Source organism: Actinia tenebrosa, unplaced genomic scaffold (genome assembly GCF_029948245.1).
Source record: "Actinia tenebrosa isolate PJP-AT-01 unplaced genomic scaffold, QUT_ActTen_1.0 PGA_scaffold12__29_contigs__length_12842862, whole genome shotgun sequence".
Lineage (NCBI taxonomy): Eukaryota > Metazoa > Cnidaria > Anthozoa > Actiniaria > Actiniidae > Actinia > Actinia tenebrosa.
The window spans coordinates 6,818,574-6,829,477 of record NW_028292572.1 but is presented as its reverse complement, the minus strand read 5'-3'; the positions used below and the strand labels follow the sequence as shown (position 1 = coordinate 6,829,477).

The window sequence follows — 10,904 nt, the reverse complement described above, 5'->3', positions numbered from 1 at the left end:
TTTGTCACTGAATACATACACGGTAACCTGTGTCAGGTGGGATACCTTCGTTATAGACATACCTACACTCACTTTGAACACAAACACCACAACGGTTTACACCAGCAATTGTATCAGTAACAGCCACGATAACAGCAGCTAAAGCATTAGCACCAACAGCACGTAACAACAACAACAAAAACAGCGCAAGAGAAACAGCAACAACCGCACGTGACAACAGCAGCAGCAGCAGCAAAAGCAACAGCAGCAGCAACAACTGCAGCAGCAATAAAAGCAGCAAAAGCAAAAACAAATGCCGCAGCAAAAGCATAAGCAGCAGCAGAAACAGCAGCAGTAACAGCAACAGCAGCAACTAACAACAACAACAGCAAAAGCAACAGCAACAGCAGCATAATGGTAGTTCCCATCCCCTGTTGCAGCAGATTGGGTGCCTAGGATCATTTCCAATATGAGCAGCATCATTCAACAACAATAGTAGCAACAATTCAATAGTAGCAACAGCAAAAAAACAACAACAACCCGGTACAACAACAACCATCAACAGCAACATGAACTATAATAACAACGGCAGTAACAAAAATAAAAACATCAGAAGCAATCTTACGTACTTCTTTCCTCAACAGATCCAGGCCTGGTTCGTGTCTGCAGGTTTTACCTTGGCATTTGGTGCGCTGTTCTCCAAGACGTGGAGAGTACACGTTATCTTCTTGAATAAGACTGAGAAAAAAGTACGATTACAAAAAAACATCCGTCCATCCATCCATCCATCCATCCATCCATCCATCCATCCATCCATCCATCCATCCATCCATCCAACCATCCAACCATCCAACCATCCAACCATCCAACCATCCAACCATCCAACCATCCAACCATCCAACCATCCAACCATCCAACCATCCAACCACCCAACCAGCCAACCAGCCAACCACCACCATCCAACCATCCAACCATCCAACCAGCCAACCAGCCAACCAAACCAACCATCCAACCAGCCAAACCAGCCAACCAGCCAACCATCCAACCATCCAACCAGCCAACCAGCCAACCAGCCAACCAGCCAACCAGCCAACCAGCCAACCAGCCAACCATCCAACCAGCCAACCACCAACCAGCCAACCAACCACCAACAGCCAACAGCCAACCATCCAACCAGCCAACAGCCAACCAGCCAACAGCAACCAACAACAGCAACAGCAACCATCCAACAGCCAAACCAACAGCCAAACCAACCAAACAGCCAACCAGCACACACCACCAGCCAACCAGCCAACACCAACACCACCAGCCAACCAGCCAACCACCAACCAGCCAACCAGCCAACCATCCAACCACCAAACAGCCAACAGCCAACCATCCAACACACCAGCCAACCAGCCAACACCACCATCCAACTCCAACACAACACACAGCCAACCATCCAACCATCCAACCATCCAACCATCCAAACCATCCAACAATCCAAACCATCCAACCATCCAACAATCCAACCATCCATCCATCCATCCATCCTTCCACCCACCCACCCATCCCCAATCCATCCTTCCATCCCTCCTTCCCTCCCTCCCTCCATCCATCCATCCAGTTATCCATCCATCCATCCATTCTCCTTATAATAAATAATCATATTTTTAACATATCCCAATAGGTGATTAAAGACTCTCAGCTGTTCGGTCTGGTATTTGCCTTCCTCCTGATCGATGTCTTTATGCTGGTCACATGGCAGTACCTGGACCCTATGATGGTCACCACCATCGATATGATGCCACAGGTATACCATCAACACCAACAGTCATTTACTAGAGCAGGGGGAGGGGAGGTTAGGGTAGCAAGACCTGGACCCGATGATGGTCATCAAAATCAATATGATGCCACAGGTATACCATCAACACCAACAGTCATTTACTAGAGCAGGGGGAGGGGAGGTTAGGGTAGCAAGACCTGGACCCGATGATGGTCACCACTATCAACGTGCGAAATGCTTGCGTCGAGATTTAGCTGCCACTTACAGTCGTACGTTTTAAGTTGTACGGTCAATTTACGCGAAGAAATGGACCATTTTCGAGTTCCAAATTACCGCTGTGTTTCTTGATTACAGACTCATTTGCAAAGGGTTAGCCTCGAGTTTGTGCAGAATATTCATGTGTTCCAGTCAAGGTCCGTCGAATTTCAAAGTGTTCGTATTGTTGAAGTTGTGTATTCTTTACTTTACCGTTGGCATTTGTGAATATTTAAACACTGATACGAGGCTAACCCTGTGCAAATGAGTCTGTGATCAAGGAACTCGAAACTGGTCTATTTGTTTTGTCAGCATGTTGCGCGCGTAAGTTGTGAAGAACGACCGTACCCTGTAAAGTCGCAGCCTTAATGATTGTTTTTCTCGCAGACTTTAGAAGGCGGTGATCTGATCCTGATCCCTCACTACTCTCAATGTACCTCACAACATCTCATCATCTTTACTGGTGTTCTGTACGGATACAAGGGATTTTTGCTGCTCTTTGGAACCTACTTGGCTTGGGAAACGAGAAAGGCGAGTGGCCGTTATTTTTGAATGTTGATAGACTGCCTATTTCTGATGCATTCTAGTATCACTTCAAGAGCTTTTTATCGGAATTTCAATGATATTTTGCTGCATTTAAGTAGCATTTTTGTGGCATATTTACTGTGATTTATGTGTCATTGAAGTTGCACTATATTGGCATTTTAACAGTATTTTAGTAGCACTTAAGTGGCTTTTTAGAAGCATTTCAGTGGCTTTCTGTAAATTTCTTGTTCAACATTTACTCCTATTTTTAACAGGAGAACAATTAAACACAAGGGGAAAAATGAAAATATCTCTGCGGCTAATCAGAGTCTAAGAACTGTTTTTTTACGCCATCAGCCAACACATTTTTATCCTTAAATATTTTTTTCCAGGTGACTATCGCTGTTCTGAACGACTCCAAGCTGATCGGTATCGCTGTGTACAACGTTATCATTCCTTGCGTGTTGGTCATCCCTGTGTTATACGTCATCAAGGACAACGTCAGTGCGATATATGGTATGACGTCATTGCTATGCATCCTCTGTACGACTGTCACTCAATGCCTCATTTTCGTGCCCAAGGTAAGACTCTAAGACTGAGACAATTTGCATTTAAAATATGATTTAATAGAAAGTTTTCACATGACGTTACAGCGGCCATGTAGGTGGACCAATAAACAATACATTTTCTATCCTCCGGGAATGGTACGTCTGCCGAATTGGAAGAAAATCTATCGGGCGCAAATAGTTGTGCGGCAAAATAGGGCGAAAGAATAGTATTAAGAAAATGCGCTCAATAGATTTCCTTTATACTCGACAGACGACAGAATTAGGTATGATCATTTATTTACCAAGAAACTGAAGTTTCATGAAAATCCATCGATTTTTAAGCGAGCAGGAGGAGAATATTGAAAAAAACCACTGTCAGAAAATCGGCCCGTAAAGAGAAACGCGACTCAAGAATAAAATTTGAAATACACCATTAAAAACCTAAATGTCTGAGCTACTTCATGTGCTAAATTCAGAAATATCCGAGTATTTTTTAAGCGATTAGAGCGAGCTAAAAAAATTTTTTTTTCGTAGGTGATGTACATTTGCCAGAACAAGCATGCAACCAATGACGCATCTCATTTCAGCACCATCCCTAAAAAGAGCTTCAACTCTTCGTTGAACAACACTGCTTCTGAATGCTCCTCTGATACACATGTTACTTTGAGTGCTCGTAAGTACATCTAAGTAGTATTCTATTATACAAGGGATGACTGTTTGTACCCTAAAATAAGAAAGAAAGACAGATCTGTTTTATAAAACCGATTTGCTTCCGGGAAAAAAGCAGCATTTGTCAAGAGTGAAATCGTCATTCTCAAAGATTGAAACAATGATTACAACGACAGCAACAACAGTAAAATCAACAGCAATAACAGCAGCAGAAGCAATAGTTTGTCAAATATAAAAATGACAGTAATGATAGTGTATAGCTGCATTATCAGTCTCATATTTGTCAGAACAGTGACAACATCGACCAATGTATATCAATAACTAATATTGCATAAAGCAACAACAATATTTATAACAATAAAAACATCATCAGAAATAAACTAGCACACCAAGCAGTAGTAACTGTTTCAATATGCAATAGGATACAATAGGATTCAATGTTGTACTTATACGCGACTTTCATAACTCAGTTTTTTCAGATAGAGAAAATGAAGCCTTTTTACCAGAAGCTATTAATGCTATCTGAGAAAATACTTCACGAAAACTATTTCCAGAAATTTTTGTAGAATTTTACTGCATACCAAAGAAGTTATGAAAGAACGAAAATAGAGAGTTTTGTATGTATTTATCACTGGAAGCCTTGGTGGCATCGTTTTGGTGCATTTTCAAAACTTCAAATGCTCACATCTTGTAAAGGATTTATTAATTTAAGTAGAAACTCACACGCCTTATCTAAATCAACAAGATCAATGATTTAAGAGGGTTTTCACTTCGAAAACATTGATTTTTAATGTTTATGCAAATTAGCAGCAGCCAGTTATGAAGGTCGTGTATGGATGTAACCGAGTAAAGAATTGTACGCTTAACTCTGAGTGAATACTATATCTAGCCTTAAGACAGCTTATTGGGGCAGTAACCACAGAAAACAAACAAACAAACTAAAACGCACACACACAGCTAAAATAGCCACAACTAGGTGTACAATTAGTATAGCAAATGCCACCGTTCGAGAAGTTAATGAAAAATACCACGCGCATTTGATGAAAGTGGCTTAATTCCACGAGTGCATAGCACGACTTTCATCAAAATGCAAATGGTATTCTTCATTAATTTTTCGAGAACTAAGGTGGTATTTTCTAATGCATCTACAGAAAATACTGAAGTAAAAAAATTATAGCATCTGGCTCCATTATTTTTGCATTTCAAACAACTTAACACGGTAAAACGTTCTCGGATGTGTGCGACTAATTAATTGCACTGATTGAGAAAAAATGCACTGCCAATCAACCAATCAGAAACAAGCATTTTATGTAGATGTGGTATTAGAACAAAAACTTCACCTGTGTGAAGGCATTTCGTTTTTTCATTTACAAGGAGAAGATGCTTACTCATTCAAGCCGGTGAAAGAAGAGAACAACACGACCATCACCCTACCGACCAAAGATGACAACGATGACAATAAAACCGAGGAGAAAAAGACCGATACCACTTCCGGTTAGCACTTATCATGACGTATTTCCGGTTGTTAGAACTGAACACTTATCGACTCTCATCTTATCATGACGTATTTTTTTGGATTTTCTATTCTTAGTTTCTTTCATTCGCGTGCTTTTATAGAGCAGTTTTCGTATGACAGTGAAAAGGCTCAGTGCCGTATGCGTGCCTTGCCGTGACCGTATTTTTTTCTAGAATTTTGATTGGCGGGTTTTTTCTTTGCGCAATATGATTGGTCTGGCAGTGCCGTGACCTTGGCGTGACCGTGTCCACGCCGTGTTCGTGTCGTGTTTTGGGTATTTGATTGGATGGAGAGTAAATTCTTTTGCAATTTGATTGGTCTGGCGCATGCCTTGCAGCGTCACGAGCTTTTCACAGTCTGATTTTTACCCTTTCACCTTAATTTCGCCATCGAAAAATCAAACGAGTTAAGGGTTTTTCTTAAGGAATTGAATACATATTCATTGGAAACAAATTTTATTATTTCATACTTTTCCCCCTTTTTTAGTTCGTAAATTCCGTTTCTCTTTTTCCCCCGTTGATTTTGGAAGATATTTATAAGTTTTTCTTATTGATTCAACTAAATATCAGCTTAGCTTGATGGCTACGGTATTGGCTATATAACTCTACCGAAAAAATTCTCGGGCATGCGCAATACCATATAATTGGCGATACAATATAATAATCTCTAATAACCAATAAATATATAAGACAAATACTTACGAATTTTAATAGACAACGTTCGATATTTCAAAATCCTAGCATGTGTCGAGGCTTAGCATGGTGCTTCGTGTATGCTACAAAAATATGATTACCCAACACATTTACTAGTATATTTAACCAAGAGAATATGAACTAAGAGAAGGAATCCCCGTGCCCCATCATGTGCACACTTTGATGCTATTTCTAGAATCTATTCTAAAAATATCATCCAATGATATCATTTATTTGATCGTTTGACTTTCTGCACGCGCATAGTACGCGCGCGCTCTACGCTGTTTGCTAACGTTTTCTTGTGCTTTTCTTATGTTCAAATGTTCAAATCTGCCCTCAAGATGACGATGTAGGTCGAAAGCTTTGGAAAATAAATGTAAAAATACTCCAGAAAGTTGAACAAATTACTACTTCAATTTTCTGTTGTATTTGCCAAGCTTTCGACGTGCACATTCATATTCAGGGCAGAGTCGAAATAACGGAAAACCCCCAAAAACGTAAGCAAACAGAGTAGAGCGCGCGCAATAAATGCACGTGCAGAAAAACAAATGGTTTAAAAATAGCATCAAACTGTGCACATGATGGTTACAAGGCTATATAGGTAGGATTCCTTCTCTTAGTTCATATTCTCTTGATTGAACCATAGATGACGTTAATCTCCTTCGCAATGTTCGACACTTTTGAATCTAGATCATTGTATTTACATCTTCACTGCATATTTGGTTAGTTTTTGAGAGTACTTTATTTGAAAGTCTTGAATTCATGCTAAAAATTTGATGTATCGTACGTGCCCTATTCTACATGCATAGTAATAACGGGTGTTGGGTATGCGAAGTTTATATCATATACACCTATTTCGAAAATCGTTGTGGCACCAAAAGCCTCAAGCAACAAGCCAAGACCGCAGAGAACACCGGTACTTTTAGCTGTAATTAGTTTATTCATGGTGCATTTTCATGTTTTGACTTCACAAATTGCTCCAAGCAGGGCTACTTGAGATGATAATTAGTGTAGAGCTATAGCCACTTGCATAAACCATGAATAAATCAATTATAATTAAAAGTACCGACGTTCTCTGGAGCCTTGGCTTGTTACTTGAGGCTCTTGGTGCGACAACGATTTTCGAAATATGTGTATATCTGGGGTATATTAGGGTGTAATATAAATGGGCCAATATATAATGGTAACTCTGTTGTTCAGTATTTATCCTGCTTTTTAAGGTATATTCACTTAATTGCGAAATTATTATCAGGCTCAAAACATAAAACATAGAAGCTGGGACCAAAATGTATCCTGGGAAACGACATAGTTATCCTCTGATGTAATCATTTGAGATAAACAGTCGATATGAAACATGTGTTGAAAGCCTCCATGATTTCTGTCAGTGCAACAATTTATGAACATTCCACGAGTCGTATCACTAGATACGTCATAAATGTTCTTCCCATGGACCATTTCCTTTAGCCGGCGTCACATCCGGAATTTTCTTTGTAAAGACGGTATTTACGAAGGAAATTCCGGATGTAAGCCAGGCTAATTTCCTTCGGCTGACAATGATTTTTCAATTGAGTGTATATAATATATGCAATGTAAATAGCCGAAGTAGGTGCTGGAGTTTAATGGGGAAAAACAAACTTTCCTTTAAATCGTATGTGTTTCTTTTCTTCTTCTTTTTTCCTTCTTTTCCTTGCTTCCTTGAAGAAAAAGCGTTCCATTTTTCCTTCTCTCTCTCTTTTCCTTTCTTTCTTTTCCCTAAAGTGAAATGAACATCACATGCTTAAAATACGTGCGTGTCTCTTTACTGTGATACAAACACATTGGTAGAGTACAAGGGAAGCAAGCTTATTGGCACAAGGTGTAGCCAAACGTTTCTCTTGCTTTTCAAGTGCTCCACACCTACCTTGGGTGTTCATTTTACATCTGGGACACAGATATTCCTTTCATATTTCTTTTCTAGAACGTTTCAGGTGCGGAAACTCGATACGATTTTTCGTGCGACGTTGCAAGCGACGTCTCTGGCGACGTCGCAAAAAGTACAAAAGATTTCAACGCTTGCGACGTCGCACACGACGAATATCATCGTGCGAGAGCAACGTCGCACGTGTTATCACATGGTACGTCCTAGTCTTAGCGACGTCGTATGAAAAATCACGTCGTGCATGTATCCGCTTCTTTACGCCTAATTTTGCGCAAGAGTTTTTCTGTACTCAGTTTACAATAATCAATAAAACGTAACTTGGTGTTGGAACTGGCACGTGATATCCTTCAGCAACATTTTAGGTCAGTTGCAAACCCCCTTTTTCCTTTATTCTAATTAATCAGCTGAAACTTCCTTTAAGAATTAGGCTCTTTTCAAAATCAGTTGGTTTTGAAATTTAAAGCGCGCACAACGCTCGTAATCCCGCTGCAACATATCAAAGCCTGGCGCGCTTGCGCTTCGTTAGTGACGTCATACTAGACCAAACCATTGCGCGCGCTGCCGTTTGTCACAACAATTAAGATTGACGAAAGACGCTTGTACATCATGGACCGAAAAAAATAGAAAGAACAGTAAAACAATCTCTTGAAATCTTTTGAAAAGAGCGCTAAAGCAAAAGGGAAGAAGGATGGATAGAGCTCACAAAAATATGTCAATTAATCCTGAAAATTCACAAGCTGAAGTAAAAAGCAAAGTCTATCATCAGACGCCGGCCAGGAATGATGCAGAACCTATCTCGTACTGTGGCCATCATTATTTCAATCCACAATGGGTTTATCGAGATCAAGATACCCCGGCTCTCATGTACAATGATGCTGTTTATTTTACCGTTGCGGACGATGGGACGCACTACTTCCATCAGTCGTTTAAAGGAGAGTTCTATCCAGTGTTTGCTTCGACAATGGTGAGTGTTTTTCAGTGTTTTTCAGATGTAAATGTAAGTCAACACAAGTGCGCAAGCCATCATTTTTTGCTGTTAATAATAATAATGATATTTATATTCAGACAAGTAGTATAGGGGATGGGGGTTCCAGCGCAACGACCACCGGAGGATTACCCGTCTAAAGTGAATTCCTCGATTCGTACCGCGATTACCCGCATCCCGTGTTTATGTAGTTAAATATGTTAGTCTATATATGGAGTGCGAAGATTGTAAGAGAACTTTTAAGAAAGAAGTGGACTTGAAGAAGCATTTGAAGATGAAGACGAAATGTATGAGCAGCTATAATTGTGGATGTGGTAAGAAGTTTGAGACTAAGGTTAAATTGTTTTGGCATTGTCAGGATTGTGAGTATGACTACGACGATCTGAAAAGGGTCTGGAATTAGGTATAAGATATTTCCTATTATATAGATGGAATCCCAAAGCAATTTCGAAACGGTGTTAATACCCGGTAACGGTGAGATTGACGTTAGACAGTTTTGGCGTCAGTCAGAAAGGAAGGTCAAGAGAACGCTTCGAAAAGGCATAGAAGAATTAGGAGCCCTGAAAGCGAGTATAATGGTAGAAGTAAGTTTGTCAAAAGATGAGGTAACGACAACAGCAATGCTGCAATCAAAGTCACTGGTTATATTAGAGTCCACGAATCTGGATAGGTCACTCAGCGAAGCCTTAGAAGCAATAATGGAGTCGCTGTCTAACTACACGAAAGAAGGATCAGGTTGGACAGTGGAGGAGGCAGAAGGTATGGAGGTTAGCATGGCAAGGTACGTGCCAATACGAGGAGGAAATTACGTGCCCCTGCCGGTGTGGGTAGAAAGGAAGAAGGCAATCGTTAACGTAAAGAATGACGACAGCCGCTGCTTTATGTGGGCAATACGATCCGCACTGTATCCAGTAGATAAGGATCCATGTAGACCAAGCAAGTACCCAACAGATGATTTGGAGTGGGATGGCGTAGAGTTCCCAATGCAGCTGACAGACATACCGATATTCGAGCAGGAAAATGACCTAGCCATTAACGTTTACGGAGTCAGAGACCAAACGATAGTACCACTAGTGTTGTCAAAGAGTAAAGGAGAACGAATACACCTTTTCTACCACGGCGGACATTATTCGTGGGTTAAACATGTTAGCAGACTGTTTTACAGACACACCAAGCACAAAGGTAAGAAATACTTCTGCGACTGTTGTTTGTTATCCTTTACCAGCGTTAAAGCTCTAAAGGATCACGACGAAATATGTCGCGGAGTCGAAGAAGTGGCGCAACGGATCCAGATGCCCACAGATAAGAACCTATCCTACTCAGACCATCAAAAGCAGATGCAGGTGCCTTACGTGATATATGCAGACTTTGAAGCGTTGATAACTAAGGAAGAGCAGAAAAGTGGTGCCACGAATAAGGTGGGATTACACGAGATCTGCTCCTTTGGTTACATAGTAGTCAGATCAGATGGTAAGGCCGACCCTCCTGTAATTTACCGAGGTAAGAACGCAGCTAATGAGTTTCTAGAAGCATTGCGAGAAGAGGAGGAAGAGATAAGAGAACAATTAAGACGCCCAAAGAAGATGGTATTTACCAAAGAGAACCAGGAGGCTTTTACCAAGGCAAAGAAATGCCACATTTGCCAACATACGCTTCTCCAGTTTGGAAGACGGGCCAAGAAAGCGTGGGACGAAGATGGAAAGTATCTAGGAGAAGCTCATTTCAAATGTGGCAGGTATGCAAGGAAGGGGGGAAAGCCCAACAAGCCTTCCACCCACTGCATTCATTGTCATAAAGCATTCGTTGAGGATTTCTATGTGGATAAGGTTAGAGATCACTGCCACATCACGGGTAAATACAGAGGTGCGGCTCATTGGAAATGCAATATAAACTTCAAAGTAGATCCAGAAATGGAAATACCCGTATTCTTTCACAATTTAAGGGGTTACGACAGTCACTTACTCTTACAAGAAACAGACGGCTCCGAAGTAAAGTGCATACCCAACAACGAAGAAAGGTACATGTCCGTAACTGTGGGCAAGCTGAAGTTCT

General features: G+C 40.7%; 1 protein-coding gene across 1 annotated transcript in view; it reads left to right on the top strand.

Moving 5' to 3' along the window:
- Positions 1 to 6,343, top strand: part of LOC148912142 (gamma-aminobutyric acid type B receptor subunit 2-like) — an 18,191-nt gene extending 11,848 nt beyond the window's left edge. The window contains exons 11-17 of the mRNA XM_089028544.1: positions 1 to 36; positions 624 to 728; positions 1,649 to 1,771; positions 2,387 to 2,530; positions 2,917 to 3,105; positions 3,607 to 3,745; positions 5,116 to 6,343. The exon at positions 1 to 36 is cut by the window's left edge and continues 97 nt beyond it. Of these exons, the coding sequence (XP_088884670.1) occupies positions 1 to 36; positions 624 to 728; positions 1,649 to 1,771; positions 2,387 to 2,530; positions 2,917 to 3,105; positions 3,607 to 3,745; positions 5,116 to 5,240 (861 nt within the window). The 3' untranslated portion in view covers positions 5,241 to 6,343. The remainder of the gene's footprint in view (positions 37 to 623; positions 729 to 1,648; positions 1,772 to 2,386; positions 2,531 to 2,916; positions 3,106 to 3,606; positions 3,746 to 5,115) is intronic.
- Positions 6,344 to 10,904: the final 4,561 nt, after the last annotated feature.